Here is a 22,968-nt window from a genome sequence, read left to right on the forward strand (position 1 = left end):
GTTGGGAACGTCATTATCTTCTGTGTCTCCACATGTTTTGATGACGTGAAGGAATTTCTCCACACGTGCCAACAAAGAGCGCGTAAATCAAGTCGATAAAATCGCATAGTGAGTTCGTTGTTGAAAGAAATCCATTCTTCTCTGAACTTATGGATATGGCTCATGCCTAAATTTTAAAATTTGCCAACCTCACATGCATTTTAACCATGGAAAATCATCAGGAGCTTTCAAAATCAGACAGACATTGCGCGGTTTTCAACTTTCGTCCAACAACAACGCCCCACACAACAGTGTCATCCAGCAAGTATGAGCTCTTGGGGCTCGTAGCACCATGGATAGAAGAGCTCTCTGACTCTGATAAAAGTTCTGGCGATAGCGAAGAAAAAGAGTTTGGACAATTTATCTTCACAACTCTGAGAGAAACTGTTTTCTCAGACCCATCCAACAGCGACTCAACCGAACATGTTGAATGGCTTGATCAAGGAGATGATAAATGTGAAATGGCGGAGCTCTGGAGGGAAAACTTTATGTTTGATAATTCTTCACAGGTAAGGTTTAAAATCTGGGGGATTTGTAAAGGTGAGGTTGTTGTCACGTGGTAGACGTCAATTCATTGAATCTGTTTTTCTCAATTAACATCTGAAAATTGAGTAACCAACAAAGGCATCAACCTCGATTACCTTTACAACTGCGAAGCATGGTAGTCTAAATTGGCGAGAAACAAAAATCAATCCATTGAACTTAATGCAACACGTACACTTCTGATAGCCCAATGGCTGCTGTGGGGCTGAGGTTATTAGTGTACCAGCACAGCCCAATGAACAGGAGCCTCTCACCTATGTGTGCCAGCTTCCTCTCCTCTCCATCATGGGAAGGTCTTGCAGCAACCTATGCATGGTCTGTCAGCATCACCATAATGTTTGCCCCTGTCGTATAGGTGAAATATTCTTGAGTAATCCACCAATCAAATATTTATAGTAAATCAATGGCTATAGTTGATTTCATGGTCAAGTATACTAACCACTAGGTTCAGTTATATACGGATATGCCATAATCTTTGACTTGGCTGCACAATAGAGGTGGCTCTTTCTACTCAATACCTGGCCCATGCAACACCTGGCCAGATGCAAATTCATGACACGGCCATAGCTGAAGCAGCAGGAGCCATTTGGCCATCCCCACAGTTTAATATCATGGATATGGGACTTGACAGAGTTGTCCTTTCTGGATAGTGAATGTGTGTTAAACCTGAATTTAGATCTTCAGTGGGTTTATATACATAGGTTTAGCCAGGTGGGTGTCTCTTTGTCTTTGAGACGCCCTACTCTAACAAAATTAACATGGGAGAGATAGGGAAAATAGAAGGAAATTCGAAATGAGACGGCTTGATTTCAAGTTGTGGTGAAATCTGTGTATGATGAGTGAAGTAATATTTATATGTTTATTTATTTATTTTATTTACTTATTTATTTATTTATTTATGTGGTGTTTTAGGCCATACTCAAAAATATTTCACTTATACAGCGGTGACCAGCATTGTGGTGGGAGAAAACTGAGCAGAACTGAAAATAATGTTTAAAAGGTTTGTAGGTTTGGATCAGTGAAATAAAAAAATCAACTGATCAGAATAATTTGATATTGAAACTCCACATTTCATTCCTGTTCAATACTAGAGAAAAAAATCGGTGGTTTCTTGTGTTTCTGGCTAGTGAAAAAGATTTTTAGAATTCTAAAGAAATTATTGTGAAAAATTTGAAAAAAGGTTCGATCCAAATGAAATTCCTATCAAAACTTATAAAAAGTAATTGTGGTAATGTATGGCGTTGATCTTTCTGTGTACATTAGAAAACTTAAGAAGTGTAATTGTCTGCCAGTAACACCCATCTTAAATTGTCCCATTTTATTCCCTGTGGTAGCCAAGGGGAAAACTGTGATAGTCTAACTGAGAGTGCAATATCTTCTATCAAACCACCTTTTCAAACCTTTCTACCCTTCTTTCATTATTCATATATGCTGTACATATACAACACTGAAACCTTCAGGTTCACCTTTTGCTTACATGTATATTACAAGCTGTGTGTTATATCATTTGTCATGTTTACTATTCAAGAAGGTTTAGGTCTGTTTACTGTCCTCCTTTTGTACATGCCTAAGCATAACATTATGCTCATACAGGGATACCACTCTAGGATTGGATTGTGTGCTGGCAGTGCGTGTAGCAGTTAACTCCCTTGAGTCTGCATGATGATGAACGTAGTATGCCAAGGTTAAAATCACATTGGATGTTTAAAGAGTGAATAACCTTTGAATGTGTTACATATGCAGGTTTTGGGCAGGTTTTGGAAAAAGAGATAAATTTCTTCCACTGTAATATAAAAAATAAACTGATTTGCAGGATTTGAAACTCCACATTTCATTCCGGTTCCATTACCCATAGTGATTTTACCTACACCATGTGTACTTTATATTTGCCTTGTATTTTAATGTGTAAATCAAACATTCTATATTTAAACATGTTGTTCAAGTGTGATAACTTCAAGTTAGATATTAAGCAACCCTTTTTTTTTTTTTTAAATAGCTAATTCTGGTCATATCTGAGTACGTAAAGAAAGAAAATAGGCAGGCAAAATCTGCCCTTGATCAACCAATATTCAAAATTAAAATCCCTTCTGAACTGAACATCACCATTGGCAGGGTGAATTGGTGAATGACAATTTCAGATCCATAATAAATTCACTGCCCCATTCAGTATTCCAATCTAAATGGGAGAAATATCTGTATCCTTACACCATCTGTAAGAAATCCCTTACTGGGCATAACCTGACCTTAGCAAAAATAGGAGTGAGGTGGTAAGAAAATAATTTTTTCTTTTATTCTGTTTTATGGAAAACATAGGGAATTAAAAAAGTTAATATTGAGAAAATAAAAATAACTTCTCTCCAAACTGGATAATCCCAATAAAAACATTACAGTAGAGCCTTTTTTTTTGTTTTTTTGAAGGGTCAGTCGTGTCACGCCGAAAGAATGTGATTTTAATGATGGCACAGTGTAACACTGTGCCATCATTAAAACCACACTAGCACATTCCACAATACACTGTATTGTGGAATGTGCTAGTCATGTCGGTAACATTTGAAGTCTGTCTGTGTTTCAGTTATTTTGCTGTGCTCAATTTAATAGCCATTCATAAACATCCAATATGCCATATGATACAGTGCATGTACTTACATAACACTGCATAGTGATTACATCATTATTTGTACTATGTAATAATACAGCATAAATTTTTCCTTTTGATGTATTCAAGTATTAATTTATGTACTATCATACGAAAATCTTGTAAATAAGAATTAGCGTGTACCATATTATATAACTGGGGAGAAAAAAAAGCGGATAATATGGTTCTGTAAACATTGACGTTGGCTAAACACCTGTGTAAAGCAACATCAAAAGAAGTGTTTAATTTATGTAATGTACTTGTAATAATGTGGATTAAGCTTTAGTATTATAGTATGTCAGGGCCTCTGTATTCAAGGGGGTTGGCAAGGGGTAATGACTCAAGAGCCTCCCACCAATGCAGTCGCTGTGAGTTTAAGTCTAATTTATGCTGGGTTCCTCTACAGCCATAGGTGGAAAGATCTTCCAACAACCTACAGATGGTCATGGGTTTTACCCTGGCTCTGCCCAATTTCCTCCTACCATAATCCTGGCAGCTGTCATTCTTTGTTTCCTTCCACTTTAAATTATTGTCAGCTGATGATAAAATGGGAGGATGTCACTGGTTTCCTCCCACCTCTCGCCATAATGCCAGCCGCATATGTAAAATGACTCTGTCACAAGTAAATTATAAATACTTTATAGTATGTCTGGGTCACCTTTTGCTCTACAGGATTTCACACCCATAGCTAGGATTTTTTAGACAACTGATGCATGCTGGCCATAAATTTTCACCTTGCCTCTTCTTTGTCAGGCACAGTGTTATTAAATAGTTATGCAATATTAATTGTCTTGGTATCCCTTTTTGGTGAGGAGTGCGCTGTGTACATATGTGCCTTTTAATTTTTAGTCTGATATATCGATACACCATCTGTATTGGAGTCGTGTACAGTGTATATATCCCTGTACAATGAGCAACGTTATAGGACATGACATTTCAATTTGATCAGCATTTTGACATGTGACATGTGGTCATAATGTGTACGAGTCTTTAACAACTCTGACTTTCCCTGTATGAGATGTTACAAACCACTTTTCAATATACATGATCACATTCAGGCACTGTTATACGAAGTACAACACTGTGGTGGCTGTGTGTTCAAGTCCAGCTCATGCTGGCTCCCTCTCCGGTATGGCAGCAACCTGCGCCTGTGCAGTTATCTCCGTCGTGGGATGGTCGTGGGTTTCCTCCCACCATAATGGTGGCCGCCATTGTATAAGTGAAATGTTCTTGAGTATGGCGTAAAAGATTAGTATGCTGTCTAAACATTTACATAAATTTACATTTGTATGCTTTTCTGTGTGTTTTATTTTGAGGCTATCAAACTCTGAAAACCCTACATGTACATGTACTCCTTATAGCGCTTGCTTCACATCACTGTCACCACTAGATTAGGTTTGCTTCACATCACTGTCACCACCAGTTTAGGCTTGCTTCACATCACTGTCAGCATCAGTTAGGCTTGCTTCACATGTGTCAGCTGTGTGTTTTATTTCGAGGTATCAAACTCTGAAAACCATACATGTACATGTACTCCTTATAGCGCATGTGCTGCTCTCGACGCTTGCTTCACATCACTGTCACCACTAGATTAGGTTTGCTTCACATCACTGTCACCACCAGTTTAGGCTTGCTTCACATCACTGTCAGCATCAGATTAGGCTCGCTTCACATCACTGTCAGCATCAGTTAGGCTTGCTTCACATCACTGTCAGCATCAGTTAGGCTTGCTTCACATCACTGTCACCACCAGTTTAGGCTTGCTTCACTTCACTCTCACCACCAGTTTAGGCTTGCTTCACTTCACTGTCAGCATCAGATTAGGCTCACTTCACATCACTGTCAGCATCGGTTAGGCTTGCTTCACATCACTGTCAGCATCAGATTAGGCTTGCTTCACATCACTCACACCACCAAATTAGGCTTGCTTCACATCACTGTCACCACCAGATTAGGTTTGCTTCACATCACTCACACCACCAAATTAGGCTTGCTTCACATCACTGTCACCACCAGATTAGGCTCGCTTCACATCACTGTCACCACCAGATTAGGCTTGCTTCACATCACTGTCAGCATCAGATTAGGCTCGCTTCACATCACTGTCAGCATCAGATTAGGCTTGCTTCACATCACTGTCACCACCAGATTAGGCTCGCTTCACATCACTGTCAGCAGCAGATTAAGCTTCCTTCACATCACTGTCACCACCAGATTAGGCTCGCTTCACATCACTGTCAGCAGCAGATTAGGCTCGCTTCACATCACTGTCAGCATCAGATTAGGCTCGCTTCACATCACTGTCAGCATCAGATTAGGCTTCCTTCACATCACTGTCACCACCAGATTAGGCTCGCTTCACATCACTGTCAGCAGCAGATTAGGCTCGCTTCACATCACTGTCACCACCAGATTAGACTCGCTTCCCATCACTGTCAGCATCAGATTAGGCTTGCTTCACATCACTGTTACCACCAGATTAGGCTCGCTTCACATCACTGTCACCACCTGATTAGGCTCGCTTCACATCACTGTCAGCATCAGATTCGGCTCGCTTCACATCACTGTCACCACCAGATTAGGCTCGCTTCACATCACTGTCAGCATCAGATTAGGCTTGCTTCACATCACTGTCACCACCAGATAAGGCTTGCCTCACATCACGGTCACCACTAGATTAGGCTCGCTTCACATCACTGTCAGCATCAGATTAGGCTTGCTTCACATCACTGTCACCACCAGATTAGGCTCACTTCACATCACTGTCAGCAGCAGATTAAGCTTCCTTCACATCACTGTCACCACCAGATTAGGCTCGCTTCACATCACTGTCAGCAGCAGATTAGGCTTCCTTCACATCACTGTCAGCATCAGATTAGGCTTGCTTCACATCACTGTCAGCATCAGATTAGGCTTCCTTCACATCACTGTCACCACCAGATTAGGCTCGCTTCACATCACTGTCAGCAGCAGATTAGGCTCGCTTCACATCACTGTCACCACCAGATTAGGCTCGCTTCCCATCACTGTCAGCATGAGATTAGGCTCGCTTCACATCACTGTCACCACCAGATTAGGCTCGCTTCACATCACTGTCAGCAGCAGATTAGGCTTGCTTCTCATCACTGTCACCACCAGATAAGGCTTGCCTCACATCACGGTCACCACTAGATTAGGCTTGCCTCACATCACTGTCACCACCAGATTAGGCTCGCTTCACATCACTGTCACCACCAGATTAGGCTCGCTTCACATCACTGTCACCACCAGATTAGGCTCGCTTCACATCACTGTCACCACCAGATTAGGCTCGCTTCACATCACTGTCACCACCAGATTAGGCTCGCTTCACATCACTGTCACCACCAGATAAGGCTTGCTTCACATCACTGTCACCACCAGATTAGGCTTGCTTCACATCACTGTCAGCATCAGTTAGGCTTGCTTCACATCACTGTCACCACCAGATTAGGCTCGCTTCACATCACTGTCACCATGAGATTAGGCTTGCTTCACATCACTGTCACCACAAGATTAGGCTTGCCTCACATCACTGTCACCACCAGATTAGGCTTGCTTCACATCACTGTCAGCATTAGATTAGGCTCGCTTCACATCACTGTCACCACCAGATTAGGCTCGCTTCACATCACTGTCAGCATCAGATTAGGCTCGCTTCACATCACTGTCACCACCAGATTAGGCTCGCTTCACATCACTGTCACCACCAGATTAGGCTTGCCTCACATCACTGTCACCACCAGATTAGGCTTGCTTCACATCACTGTCACCACCAGATTAGGCTTGCCTCACATCACTGTCATCACCAGATAAGGCTTGCTTCACATCACTGTCACCACCAGATTAGGCTTGCTTCACATCACTGTCAGCATCAGTTAGGCTTGCTTCACATCACTGTCACCACCAGATTAGGCTCGCTTCACATCACTGTCACCACCAGATAAGGCTTGCTTCACATCACTGTCACCACCAGATAAGGCTTGCTTCACATCACTGTCACCACCAGATTAGGCTTGCTTCACATCACTGTCAGCATCAGTTAGGCTTGCTTCACATCACTGTCACCACCAGATTAGGCTCGCTTCACATCACTGTCACCATGAGATTAGGCTTGCTTCACATCACTGTCACCACAAGATCAGGCTTGCCTCACATCACTGTCACCACCAGATTAGGCTTGCTTCACATCACTGTCAGCATCAGATTAGGCTCGCTTCACATCACTGTCACCACCAGATTAGGCTCGCTTCACTTCACTGTCAGCATCAGATTAGGCTCGCTTCACATCACTGTCACCACCAGATTAGGCTCGCTTCACATCACTGTCACCACCAGATTAGGCTTGCCTCACATCACTGTCACCACCAGATTAGGCTTGCTTCACATCACTGTCACCACCAGATTAGGCTTGCCTCACATCACTGTCACCACCAGATAAGGCTTGCTTCACATCACTGTCACCACCAGATTAGGCTTGCTTCACATCACTGTCAGCATCAGTTAGGCTTGCTTCACATCACTGTCACCACCAGATTAGGCTCGCTTCACATCACTGTCACCATGAGATTAGGCTTGCTTCACATCACTGTCACCACAAGATTAGGCTTGCCTCACATCACTGTCACCACCAGATTAGGCTTGCTTCAAATCACTGTCACCACCAGATTAGGCTTGCCTCACATCACTGTCACCACCAGATTAGGCTTGCTTCACATCACTGTCAGCATCAGTTAGGCTTGCTTCATATCACTGTCACCACCAGATTAGACTTGCTTCACATCACTGTCACCACCAGATTAGGCTTGCTTCACATCACTGTCACCACCAGATTAGGCTTGCCTCACATCACTGTCACTACTAGATTAGGGTTGGTTCACATCACTGTCACCACTAGATTAGGCTGACCTTTAGATCTAGTGCTACACACGTTAACTTGTTCAGGTTGAGCCTCACCACTAACTGGTATCCTTGCGCAGAATTATCAGCATTCATCAACAAAATTGTTTCTAATGTCCGTTAAAATCATGTTGTTTACCCTTCGGAAAAGGAAAATGCATTTGTATAAAATATTATTGGAAACAACGGTTGAGGCAGATTGTTTGATTGTTGCCTTATTGCATTGACCTCGGAGATGTTCAAGATTTCTGTACAAAATTTGATACGAATGGCAGTGATGTAAAAAAGCATGTGCTGTAAGGGGAATGCCTCACAACTTCACCCAAGTGTTTTCTGATTAGTGTTTCGCCGAAAAAATGTTAAATGGCAATATTAAATTGAGTTCCAAGAACTGTGGGGGTGGGGTTAAGGTGGGGGGGGGACCCTTACCCTTTCACAACAGTGTGGGCATGGGCCCTTGATCATTTACATTTATAATATAGTTGTTTCTGGGTGAATTTTAGTAGCCTTTCACCACTAAGGTCACAACATCAAATCCTGCTCCTCATGCTTCGACTGTGACTTCAAACCATGAGGTTTGTAAGGTGCTTTTGGCACCATGCAAAGTAAAGTTCATTCCCCAACCTTGTTACTTCCACCCATAGACTTCTATAAAGTGAAACACTCAGGTGCAGGCATGTGTTTAATTCACGTACATGCATTTAGCTATGTGTTTAAATGTATAAATTTCATTGGCTTACTTTTCAGGCAAGTGTTTCAGTCTAACCTATTTAAATATCATATATCATGTTTATACATGACCATGTGAGCATTTTTTAAAAAAAGGCCATTAACATATTTAAATGAATACTATATATGTATATCCAGCCAGAGCCAATGGGAAGATGTTTTATGTATATCACTTTGCTTGAGTGTCCACGTTCATTGTTTAGCCGTGCCTCTGATTGGCCAAGAATGATGTCAGAACGAGAGGTGAGGTGTATTCTGGTAAAGCTGATGATGTGGCAGATGGTCATATGTAAAGTAAGCACTGAGCGATATACATCATTTATAGGCGGTATTGATTGCTACTTCCACTGTCCCAGCTACTGCAGGCAAACTTCATTTGGACAGCTGTTACATTCCTAGGGGCTCTTTCGGGGGGGGCTCAGCTAGGATCAGCCTAATTCACAAATTGAGTGACTGCATGCAGTGCATTTCACCTAAAACTTTGTCAGTGACTGTAAAGTTATTCAAAATTTTTCCTGATTCTAAATTAATAATTCTGCATTTTGAGGTTTGTTTGGAAGGTGGGAAAAACGGGAGTCTTGTATTACGTTTTATTTGTCTCTAAACAAATTTTAGATGAAGTCTTACATGTGTTTATTTTTGGAAACTGACATCTAGCCTAAGCTGTTCTTTATTAAACATATGAAGATGATTTACATTGCAACGAACAGGATATTCAAGCAAAAAATAAAGGTTTTGTAAAAAAAATAATTCAAAGGAGTTAACTAGATTTTTCTTTTGAAATGGCAACTGCATGTATTTTCATGAGTATGCAATTTTATTTCCACTTTGTTACATGTACATGCATGCATGTATACATGTACTTCATTAATGATACCTACCTGTAAACATGCAGAGCAATAGTCAAACAACAACAATATTAAACTTCTCACCTACCCCTTCTATCCCATAATATGTGTCTGAACCAGTAATTGTGTTTTTGTGATGAAATTGTCCATTCAGAATAAGAACTGGTGTATAATCAAAACTGACAAGATGTGTGCAATATATTTATAATATAATATAATATACGACATATTTTGATGAATTAAATTAAAGGGTCGTGTGGGATTGGGAAAGCATTTGGCCTGGCTGACCTCATTCTTTTACACCCACCCTACCTGTCCTGGAATTGTTTACACAAATGATAAAAGGCATAAGGCATACAGTGAAGACACTACCCTAATAAATTAAGTCTCTCTTTATACAAGATAAGGGCGTAGGACCTGCCTGAGTACATGTATGTCGTTTATATACATCTAGTGGTTACATGTTTTGCTCAAACAAATATAGATTACTACACCAAAACTCAGTAATATGCAGCATTTTTTGTAATCAAATCTTTCAGAAACATTGGAAGAAACCTAAAAATTGGATCTGATTATTGGTAAAGAGCTTTTTTCTGGAGATTTGTGGAAAAGCTTGACATAAATCCTCATGATTTTTTTGGCGGTTATTTTAGACCAGCACAAATGATTATCTTTAAGAGAATATCCCCCTCATCTGCATGTGTTATCCTTCAAAACTGACGTTTTGAAGTTGGAAGTTTGAATTCTAAGGTGGCTGATTTGGGTCATTTTGCCCCTTTTCCTCACAGATGTAACCTTGTACTTTATGTTGATATAACTGTTGCATATTTATGAATGCATATATAATGTGACATAAATAATGTGCACAGATCATGTTTGTATTTATTCGTGAATTCATGTATAATTGTTAAAAAAAAATTGACGTGATAAACTTGAGGACTGTGATCCTTATGGCCCACCTTACATATACATCTGAAATGTAGAAGGCTCGTGTACATATATATATATATATATATCTATATATATATATATATATTTATAAAAATTAAGAAAAAAAAATGTAAATGAAGCTACATGTATTTTGAGATATTATTTTCAGTGAACTGTCACAAGATAATTACCTGTACTTACAAAAATATGGGTTCTGTGCCTTGAAATTTCACCTGTGTATGTTTGATTAGCTCTAGATCCATAGCTTCTATTTGTAGTCCATGAAACCCCCTAAGGATCCCCTTGGGTCCTCTAAAACATGCAGAGACTTTCCCAAGGCCAGGGGTCTGTGTTAGGAAATGTGAAGTGTAACCCTGAACAGTAACATGGTTAGTTCTACCTGACAGCATTACCTGACTGTGAATTAGGAGTTGTATTGTATACTATTATTATTATATATATATATGTATGTACATGTATATATATATACTTACTTGCTTATTATCACTGAGGTATGGAAGTGGATATGCATCAATGCAGTTCATTTGTGATCACTCCACATGTCTTGTGAACTTTGTGCAAGGTATGGATGGGGTAATTACATGGGGGATTTACCTGTGCGGATTGCAGTTGTGTTTTTGACACCTGGAAACTGTTAACCTACCTCAATGAAGCAGGTGAGATAATGATCTACTTGTTGTCTGTTGAAATAAGGTATGGATATAATTGTTTGTATTTCAGTTACTTACGTGTGTATGTATTTATGAAATCTACATGTAATCAACAGGGTTTTTTTTTTTTTACAGATACTTACATGTATGTGCTCTGTGTAAATTTTGCTGTATTTCACCTCAAATTTAAAGTTTGTGAAGTAGGATTAATTTCTTAGCAAAGAAACGTGAGTGTTTAAGGCCTTTACGTACTTCTTAAAGTGCAAATTTACAAACCATACTCCAGGTGAAAGACGGTAGTCTTAAATAAACTAGCCCATTAAATTCACATATTGGTAGGATCATGTAGAAGTTTTCTGTCCTGGATCTTCAACTTGAGTGTGTGTGTGTGTGTCCCTGTGTTTGGGCAAATTTGTTTTGATCATTTGCAAATACAAATATGTACAAGTACGCTGTATTTACCTCAGTTTTCTAAAGCTATATGTACATGTAGGGACAGAATACAGAAATATATGGGGTCAGTAACGCTTAAATTGGGTGAGGTATCAGTGACAAATACAAATATGTACATGTACGGCGTATTTACCACAGTTTTCTAAAGCTACATGTACATGTAGTGACAGAATACAGAAATATATGGGGTCAGTAACGCTTAAATTAGGTGAGGCATCAGTGGCAAATACAAATATGTACATGTACGGCGTATTTACCACAGTTATCTAAAGCTATATGTACATGTAGTGACAGAATACAGAAATATATGGCGTCAGTAACACTTAAATTGGGTGAGGCATCAGTGGCAAATACAAATATGTACATGTACGGTGTATATACCTCAGTTTTCTAAAGCTATATGTACATGTAGTGACAGAATACAGACATATATGGGGTCAGTAATGCTTAAATTGGGTGAGGCATCAGTGGCAAATACAAATATGTACATGTACGGTGTATATACCTCAGTTTTCTAAAGCTATATGTACATGTAGTGACAGAATACAGAAATATATGGGGTCAGTAATGCTTAAATTGGGTGAGGCATCAGTGGCAAATACAAATATGTACATGTACGCTGTATTTACCTCAGTTTTCTAAAGCTATATGTACATGTAGTGACAGAATACAGAAATAGATGGTGTCAGTAACGCTTAAATTGGGTGAGGTATTAGTGGCAAATACAAATATGTACATGTATGCCGTATTTACCACAGTTTTCTAAAGCTATATGTACATGTAGTGACAGAATACAGAAATATTTGGTGTCAGTAATGCTTAAATTGGGTGAGGCATCAGTGGCAAATACAAATACGTACATGTATGCCGTATTTACCTCAGTTTTCTAAAGCTATATGTACATGTAGTGACAGAATACAGAAATAGATGGTGTCAGTAACGCTTAAATTGGGTGAGGTATCAGTGGCAAATACAAATATGTACATGTATGCTGTATTTACCACAGTTTTCTAAAGCTATATGTACATGTAGTGACAGAATACAGAAATATATGGTGTCAGTAATGCTTAAATTGGGTGAGGCATCAGTGGCAAATACAAATACGTACATGTATGCCGTATTTACCTCAGTTTTCTAAAGCTATATGTACATGTAGTGACAGAATACAGAAATAGATGGTGTCAGTAACGCTTAAATTGGGTGAGGTATCAGTGGCAAATACAAATATGTACATGTATGCTGTATTTACCTCAGTTTTCTAAAGCTATATGTACATGTAGTGACAGAATACAGAAATAGATGGTGTCAGTAACGCTTAAATTGGGTGAGGTATCAGTGGCAAATACAAATATGTACATGTACGGGGTATTTACCTCAGTTTTCTAAAGCTATATGTACATGTAGTGACAAAATACAGAAATATATGGTGTCAGTAATGCTTAAATTGGGTGAGGCATCAGTGGTAAATACAAATATGTACATGTACGCTGTATTTACCTCAGTTTTTTAAAGCTATATGTACATGTAGTGACAGAATACAGAAATAGATGGTGTCAGTGACGTTTAAATTGGGTGAGGCATCAGTGGCAAATACAAACACGTACATGTATGCCGTATTTACCTCAGTTTTTTAAAGCTATATATACATGTAGTGACAGTATACAGAAATATATGGTGTCAGTGACGTTTAAATTTGGTGAGGTATCAGTGGTAAATAAAGATGGAAATATATTGTCAGTACAAATTCTGTTAGCTGCTGACATTACTCATACTTCAAATACTTTATGTTTCATATAAATGTAGCCTTTGCCTACATATAAGCTCCATGTAAATGCATACCAGCTGGACAAAATTTCTTGTTTTGAGTATATGTGTCTAGCAAGAAGACTTTGATCCAAACATTATTGACATGGAAATCCCATGTTCAAATCCTGATGTCCTTAAAGGAAAAGACCTCTAAAAATCAAAGTATGCATTACAAAATAGACCACTTAAAACTGTGCATGAATTTTCTTTTATTTCTTTCTTTAGACTTTTGTGAAAGGATTTAAAGGTGTTTAAGCATTTTAATTCTAAGATTAATTCTAAGCTTTATGGCCCATACTATCAGAGTTTGGAACTCTGATGTCACAAAAAGTTTTTCCAACTCTAATCATGACTCTTGACTGTTGGAATAAAGTTTTTTACCCACAAGAAAATGATTATTGAAACCATGTTCCCAGAAACTCCTTCCTTGTGGTGAACATCAGGAAAAACAGACAATGTGACGCCAGCTTTCCCAGATACCGCCAGTATGGCTTATTAAACCCATCATAGTATTGAAATATTTGAATGCCTTTTAATACTCTCGAAAAAAATCTGGAAAAAAAAATGAAGGTATTTTTATGCATAGTTTTTCAGTTGTTTGTATGGTGAACCTCATTTCATATTTTAGCCTTCTTTTACTTTGATATTGGTCAATGAGGTACATTTACTTGTATATGTAGCTTCATTGACAGTCTAGTCACAAAAGTGCATCTATTTTCCCCAGCTGTTGTTGTTGGCTTCTGTTTTTTTGAAATACTATACGTATAATACACAATCAAGCACAGTGAGTCATAACGACATATTAAACACATGGCACACCCACAGCTGTGCAGGTGCTATTGCACTGCAGTTATTGTTCTGTAAAATACATCTAGAAAACCAGGGATACATGGCATGGATGGTCATGAAATTGATCAGGCTATGATCAGATGATTTGATATTTACTGTTATAGTGTATAGGGTTTTATTTACTTGTGTACATTTACGGCCTGCCCTATGTTTATACTCTTTGGTGAAGTCTGCATTGATGTGCTCATGTAAATGTATGTGTAATTGTAGGCCTTTAATCACCAACGGATGGTAATAATGAGATTAATACATGTGAATTTAAATATGTAAAATAGGTATGAGCAGAATGGAAATCCTGAAGGTTTTTTGAAAATTTTTTTGTCTTTGTCATGTTTGTGGTTCATTTGAACTGACTAAGGCATTTTGCATGCTAGTGCCACCCCTAATAAGCTTCTGACCAGTGATATTGCACATTTGAATCTTGCTTTCATTTGCTTCACTGTGGCTTTAAGTCAGGAGGTTAGTCAGGTTTTTGGTAAATATACCTTTCCAAACTGTCAATCAAGAACACGCAGTTGACCAATCATAAGCAGGTGTGCAAATAGGTCAACTGGATGTCCCACATATTGGTTACAGATGTTCAATCTTTTTGTGATGTCACAAAACGTCACAATTGCTTTCACAGGGAATGGAATGGAATGAAAAGTAAAGTTGTCACGAGAACGGGTGGTTGGACATAGGACGTGTTGGATCCATCCTTTGTGATGGTACAGTGTATATATCCTCTGGGTTTCTGCCGCCATTAATAAACCTGTAGACAAGCTTGACCTTGAGAGGGATGCATGCAGCTTTGAGAAGCCCCTGAGTATGCATGTATTCAGGGATGCGCGCTGCTTTGAGAAGCCCCTGAGTGTGCATGTATTAATTGATGTGCACTGCTTTGAGAAGCCCTTGAGTGTGCATGTATTCAGGGATGTGCGCTGCTTTGTGATGCCCCTGAGTGTGCATGTATTTAGGGATACGCACTGCTTTGAGAAGCCCTTGAGTGTGCATGTATTCAGGGATGTGCGCTGCTTTGTGATGCCCCTGAGTGTGCATGTATTTAGGGATACGCACTGCTTTGAGAAGCCCTTGAGTGTGCATGTATTCAGGGATGCGTACTGCTTTGAGAAGCCCCAGAGTGTGCATGTATTCAGGGATGTGCGCTGCTTTGTGATGCCCCTGAGTGTGCATGTATTTAGGGATACGCACTGCTTTGAGAAGCCCTTGAGTGTGCATGTATTCAGGGATGTGCGCTGCTTTGTGATGCCCCTGAGTGTGCATGTATTTAGGGATACGCACTGCTTTGAGAAGCCCTTGAGTGTGCATGTATTCAGGGATGCGTACTGCTTTGAGAAGCCCCAGAGTGTGCATGTATTCAGGGATGCACGATGCTTTGAGAAGCCCCTGAATGTGCATGTGTTCAGGGATGCGCACTGCTTTGAGAAGCCCCTGAGTGTGCCTGTATTCAGGGATGTGCACTGCTTTCAGAAGCCCCTGAGTGTCAGAGAAATCTTTCCGGTTTTCTCCCACCATAATCCTGGCCGCCGTGGTAGAAGTGAAACATTTCTACGGCGTAAAACATCACTCAAATAAATAAAATAAATAAATAACTACATGTACAACCTGATAGCCTTTTCATTTATGTTTTATTTCCCCAGAGGGATAAAGTTGAAGTAGCAGAGATGATTAGTTTTGGTATTGTCTGTCTTCTGATAAAGATCGACTCTCAACTGACCTGCATTAAATGACAGTTTCTGTATTTGCCATTATGCTAAATAAGAAATGAAGCATTAAGCCAGAATCGTTCATTAATTAAGATGTAAACAATTACAAATTCGAAAGTTAACTCACTTTCATTAGGCAGTAGTGTAAACAAGAGCAGTGTAACCTTATGCTATTGTCACGCCAAAGTAGTTCTCAAAACGTTCTACAATGTCTAAAAAAGTTCATAAAATGGACTGTGGTCGGCTCAGAATGTGTAACTTTGGCCAAATGATGTTGGGTCTGTCTGCGAACAGGATGAACAATGGATGCCCGACTGCACCATTGTCATAACATGCCCCTAATAGGATCGCAGTATGGCAGTTCCGCTCGTTGCGTCCATCTCGTTTTAAGTATGTTGTCACTCTGTCTAATTGCAGAACGTGATGGCCGTCAGAAAATTTTGAGCAGGCTCAAAGTTTGAGAGCACCCTTCCTGTCTGAGCAACCTGCGGATGGTTGTGGGTTTCCCCCGGGCTCTGCCTGGTTTTCACCCACCATAATGCATCGTATAAGTGAAATATTCTTGAGTACGGCGTAAAACACCAATCAAATAAATAAATTCCTGTCTGAGCCCATGCATTAAGTTCGTATAAAGGCCGTAAAAAATTTCTGCAATGTCCACTCCATTCACACACAGTTTGAGCCCCTTCGCATTCAATTTTAAGAAAGTAGTGAGAATTTGTTTGGTGTGATGGGCGTAATAGGTGCAACATCCTGCAAAACTTCTCAGTATGTAGGGTCTCATGTCACCTTTCATGCAGTTCCCTCATTATACAGTGGATATCCCATCTTAAAAGATTCATGATGAGTGCTGGCTTGTTACGGAGACTATAGACACTAAAATTTCTAATTTTTGGCCTCTGCTATACAAACTAGAGCTTTTAACATTTGTGAGATAAGTGTGTGTGTAACACTTTAAAAGAAAGGACAACAAATAGTATGACCTTAGATATTTAGGAAGAGGGATAAAAATGGATCTAACGGGTCACATTTTTTTCTGATGCATTTCGTAATTCTATAAATCAACTTCTAATAAAGGAATTCTTGTGGGACCATTTTAGAGCAGCCCAAAACAACAATGGCACGTCACTTTTACCCTGCACTTGTAGGGTACATACTTGTATGGTTCGGTGACATAAACAGAAACAGCTGCGGCCTGGGGTTATAGAAATAACTTGCGCCTGATTGGCTAAAACTGATAACATTGCGTCGCTTTGACTTTATTGCTTCCTGTGAACTACGATATCTCGGTTGTGCAGCATCACAAAAATAAAAAGTTATGTTTTTAACTTCCTGTGGAATACTTTTTTTTTTTTTAACTTCCTGTGGTATACTTTATTGATGCATATACACATTTGATCTGGTGTTGTCTTGTTTTAATACGGACTTGATAGAGGTCTTTCAGTTTATTGTGGATGAGCTTTCAAGGTACATCTGTGTAAAGGAAGGAGAATTAATGATCTTCCAGCCCTGGAAGTTTGGTTGATTCAGGTGTGTATTTAATTTGAGGACATGTAAAGGTGATTCTTTCAGTTGACCTTAAGTCAGTGGTCATCCCTTCAAGCCGTGTACCTGTGTTTGTGTTACCTGAGGAAAGGATTAGCTGACCAAACACCTATCACCTGAGCATTAATTACTGGTACTAGTAACCTCTAAAGGAGGCTCTGTTAAGATACATGGTATGTTTTGTGGTGGGTACCTTGCTTGTCGATATGTGTTTATGTGTGGGTATATGTACATGTATGTAACAGGCCTTGAAAGTTTGAAAAACAGATCATTTTAGGACATATCATAGAAAGTACATATACTTCATTTTTCAGTTTTTGATTAATCTCAGGAAGGATTGCACTCAAGCTGAATGAGCGTAAGTGGCTGGGACATTATCAGTATAGGGTTCAAACCCAGCCTTGGACATTTTTGCTTCCTCACTGTTCATTGATCACAGTGACAATAAATGGGGGGGGGGGGGTCAGTCCAGTTTTCGTAGGAAAAATATGTACATGTCACATGTGCAAAAGTTGGTAACTTGCTAAATGTTGGTAGTTTTCCTTCAGCACTCCCACCATGATGCTGGCCGACGTCGTATAGGTGAAATAATCTTGAGTTCGGTGTAAAACTCCAATCAGATAAATAAATAAATAAATAATTTCTGGACTGACTGCTTAGGTCGGAGGAAAACTCTAATAAGATAGTCAGTACTATGTTTACATCCAAAGAACAAGTTAAGAAAATGTTTTGTACTTTTATAAGTATTTTCACATCATAAACTCGATGTTAAGAAATAAAAATCTAGCGAAAAATTATAAACCTTACATACGTGTATATGTCTCTCTGGGTTAATTACATGCGATATACCTGTATACTGTAAGTTTAAATTCATTACTATTTTCAGGTCATTGAGAACAGAAAAAACAAGAGTACATGTAGATTTCCCCTCAAAGGCACACATACCTTTCTGTGAACCTATTCGTTAGCTCTCCGGTACAAGTAGATGTAGCTCAGGTAAACGCTAATACTCGTTATTACACCTGCGATTCAGGCCATGAGTGGTGGGGCAGTAATCGATCAATACTCGTCCCACCTCACCCCTCATTTCCTCTGGCTTCACGGCCATTTAACAGCATCTTGCATTGATCGGCAATAAACTGTAGGCCAGGCAGGATAAAATATTTGTTTCCATCTGGTATTTTTATAATACGTATTGATATTCTACCTTGGTGTAGCCATTTCTACAACAAAATCATGTGAGGTTTGTTGAGGTGTCACACAATTGTACGCTGCTGTATTTTATTGCTTTTTTTTCCCTTGAAGATGAATGGCCCTATTTTAAGCCACGAATCCTGTTTGATTTTTACCGACAGTTACAGCGTATCAGCAATAATTTTGTTGCCTTCACAGGTAAATGCTCAGGTAACCGTACACTTTTTAATTTTTCCCTTAATAACTTTTCATTGGCTCTATCAAACCACTCAAGAAAACCATGGTTACCAGTACACTTCTTACATAAGTAAGAGCTTACATGTGTAGAACTCGATGCTGTTTACAGTTATGCCCTTTAACAAACATTTATTTGCCTTGATTTGCTTTCATTACCATTTTTGTTCTGGTAATGTACAAATGTTGTTTGGTATTATTAGTGCATAGAATTTCTCAAACCCCGTTTTTATCTTGAGGTTTATTTGCCGTAACATTTGGCCATGCCTGAAAACTGTGCTGTTCTGTTATAGTATCAGAATCGTCAGTAGGATTTTCTGGGGACAGGTAAGAACAGGTTTAGCCTACTTTACATATCTTCTAAATCTTTTTGTGGATAAAAATGTTAACCAGCTGTACAACATCAAAAATGTTATATTATTGGCCTGTACCATACTATTTATTTGAAAGAGTTTCCCTATAAGTACCAGGATCAGGATATTTATTTATTTATTTGGTTGGTGTTTTACGGCGTATTCAAGAATATTTCACTTATACAACGGCGGCCAGCATTATGGTGGGTGGGAACCATGCAGAGCCCTGGGGAAACTGACAACCATCCGCAGGTTGCTGCCAGACCTTCCCATGTACGGCCAGAGAGGAAGCCAGCGTGAGCTGGACTTGAACTCACAGCGACCGTATAGGTGAGAGGCTTCTGGGGGATCAGGATATGTATCCGTGAATTAACATGTATGTGTAAGTATATATGTACATACAGAAATGTTAAGTTTAATTGCAGTGTGTTTATAGAGTTGTCTAAAAGCATGGTGTTGTCACATCATATCAGTATTACACATAGTATGGAGCTCTGTTTTCTAATCTTGAAATTTAGGCCTCTGGACTGCGAGGCAATCTTGTGTTAATCATTAAATTTGGTATGTTCCATTCCATTGTTTTAGCTGAAATTTGCTACACAGTATAAACTTACATGAAGCCACAATTTATGTTGTTAGACTTGGTTACATCGGAAATAATAATTTTAAAGTGAGTTTAAATTTTCACAAATCATGATCCCGGGGCCAGAAGTTTTAGCATGCATGCACTCTGATCTTTGACACACATTTATACCAAATCATTATTGAAAATATTTTTGCTGGGCATTACTGGTGCAACCCTCCAAAAAAGAACCCCATTCTACCTGTCTTTATCAGGGTTTTGATTACAACATTTTTCACTAAATGTTCTTTTTTCGTTAGCCAGAATAATAAAAAAATTCCCTACCAACCTACTCTGTTTTTTGATAATAGGGTCTGGTTATGTCAGCAAATAATTTTGGAAGGCTGACTTGTTGTACTGCTTTCAGGAATGGACCATTTCCATATAAAACTGATGTACCATTTCATTACGTTAAAGATATGACCTGCACATTACAACAGAATAATCACAAGTTTGCATGAACATGTATGTCTAATATATGTATCTAATTTGAGCACATTGAACATTATGCAGGGATACATCTATCTAATTTGAGCACGTTAAACGTTTTGCAGGGATATATGTATCTAATTTGAGCACATTCAGCATTATGCAGGGATACATGTACATGTATCTAATTTGAGCACATCCAACATTGTTCAGGGATATATGTATCTAATTTCAGCATTATGCAGGGATGTGTGTATCTAATTTGAGCAAATTCAACATTATGCAGGGATATATGTATCTAATTTGCTGCCAGACAATTTGCTGCCACATATGGCCGGAGAGGAAGCCAGTATGAGCTGGACTTGAACTCACAGCCACGGAAGTCCCCTTATGTATACATAGCTAAAGAATATACATGTAGTTGAAAGCATATGTACAGTGTATTTTTGGTGGCCCATTTGAAACAGAAATTTCAGGTTAAGTCAGACAAGTTTTTTGTGTGACCAGTTTCAGTTTGCATGTGCATGTACATGTGAATAGACACAAAGTAGTTTAGTGCCTGAGGTGGTTAGAGCGCCATGCGGGGAGATCTGCCAACAACTTACAGATTGTCGTTGGTTTTCCCCAAGCTCCCACCATAATGCTGGCCGAAGGCATATGTTAAGTGAAATATTCTTGAGTACAGCGTAAACACCAATCAAATTATTACCCTTAAGTTCATGTCACTGGAATGTTATTCAGCCAAGCAGGTTGTGGTGCAGTGGTTAAGATGTTCTAATTAAGGTCTTCTAATCGCTGTAACAGACAAGGTGTGGCGTTGATGATCTTCGATCCTTTCCTGTGATGTGTATTTTGTGAATTTCCCTTCTCTCGCTGCTTGTTTAGCCTGAATGACAATATTAGAGGGGTCGATGACACTCCTGGGGCAATTTGCATAGTCCATTATAAAGGTTTATGGAAGAGCTTTTGTCTTTCGCAAGTACATGTGCATATGTCTCTGTCACGCATCCATCAGTAGCTTCCCAGGGCTCTGTGCTTTACCCAGGGGACTCAAGTTCCTCCACGTATAAAACTCAGAGAGGCCATTATTAAAACACATGTATGACGTTAAACAGTAAGGAAATACGTGAAGAATGAAATATTAGGTCAGTGAAACTCTACCACTGAGAAATTTGTGATGCTTAAGACTGGTGAAAAAAAGTGAAGTACATGCAAGCCTTTGTCTTTGATTTGTTACAGATACGTGCAGACAGGAGATTAGGAGATCTGAGCAGCAGTTACCCACGCCTACAGACTTCTTTCTACCGTGAGCTTCGGAAAAAGTACCCCATTGCCTTTCAGAGGTTTCCAGAGGAGGACACGCTTAGCAACGGTGAACGCCATCAGAGAATGGTGTAAGGGATGGTCATCAGCGTGACACAACAACGGCGGGGACTCCAGCCTCAGAAGATGGTGACCTAAGGAAACGTAACACCCCGAATGAAACGGGTGGGAAACATGCGGCGATGTCGGTAAAAGAAAAATTGCATATGAATTCCAGGTCTATCCATAGCCTTCTTCACCAAGACATGCCTTTTGAAAACTTGAAAACCGGAGACTCACGCTTATCTAAATCTGACAAAAAACAGAGACGACCATTGATAGGAGGCGATGAATTCTGCAATGGTGGCTTGAAAGATTCATCCAGTGCGATGGATTTACGGGAGAGAATTGCACAAAACAATGCCCAGCTTAAGGTGTATCGCTCTAAACTCGAACATTCGATAAAACTGAGTGAAAAACCTGATAGATTCACCATCAAGGCAGATGTGCATGATGTGGATAAATATGTAGAGAGGAAAGCAATGACAACAACTCCGGCACACAAGAGTTCCCCAATCAGGGGAGGTAACTCTGATGTGGTCAGCCTTGAGTCCCCTCCAGACAGTGCTATAGACATGGACAGTGCCTCTCTGCAGTCTATCATGTCAGGACTGACTGATCACGGCCACACCAATCATTTCCTTTTGCCGGCAGTGGATAATCTTGATCCCATCATTGACGCCCAATGGGAGAGTGACTTCGGACACACGGAAGGGGAGTCCGACAGTTGCCACAAAAGCCAAGACGTAATCCTGGAGATGCAACCGTTGACAATGGAACTTCTTAAGGGTGGGTTTTTTAAGTCACAGCTGATACCTGTTACCTAATTCCTCAACCATATTGCATATGAAAGAGGGAGTGAGTGAGTGAGTGAGTGAGTGAGTGCTTGGGGTTGAACATCATACTTAACAATTTTTCAGTCATATGACGACGAAGGAATCCTTAGAGCGCATGTAATGTGCCTCCTTGTCGCAGGACGGATTTCCACCGCTCTTTTATCTAGTGCTGCTTCACTGAGACACCTTACCGAAGGCAAGTAAACAGCCCGGCCCGAGCCATTATACTCATACGGGTCAACCAGTCATCTCACTATCCCCATCATG

The 22,968-nt window shown here is 39.7% G+C and overlaps 1 protein-coding gene across 1 annotated transcript; it reads left to right on the forward strand.

Moving 5' to 3' along the window:
* The first annotated feature begins 138 nt into the window (after window positions 1–138).
* On the forward strand, window positions 139–22,648 carry LOC135481064 (uncharacterized). Its single transcript, XM_064760996.1, has 2 exons — window positions 139–548; window positions 21,743–22,648. Exons 1-2 carry the CDS (start codon window positions 207–209, stop codon window positions 21,899–21,901), a joined length of 501 nt encoding a protein of 166 aa, XP_064617066.1. The 5' UTR covers window positions 139–206; the 3' UTR covers window positions 21,902–22,648.
* The last annotated feature ends 320 nt before the right edge of the window (window positions 22,649–22,968 follow it).

This window comes from Liolophura sinensis, chromosome 13 (assembly GCF_032854445.1).
Source record: "Liolophura sinensis isolate JHLJ2023 chromosome 13, CUHK_Ljap_v2, whole genome shotgun sequence".
Lineage (NCBI taxonomy): Eukaryota > Metazoa > Mollusca > Polyplacophora > Chitonida > Chitonidae > Liolophura > Liolophura sinensis.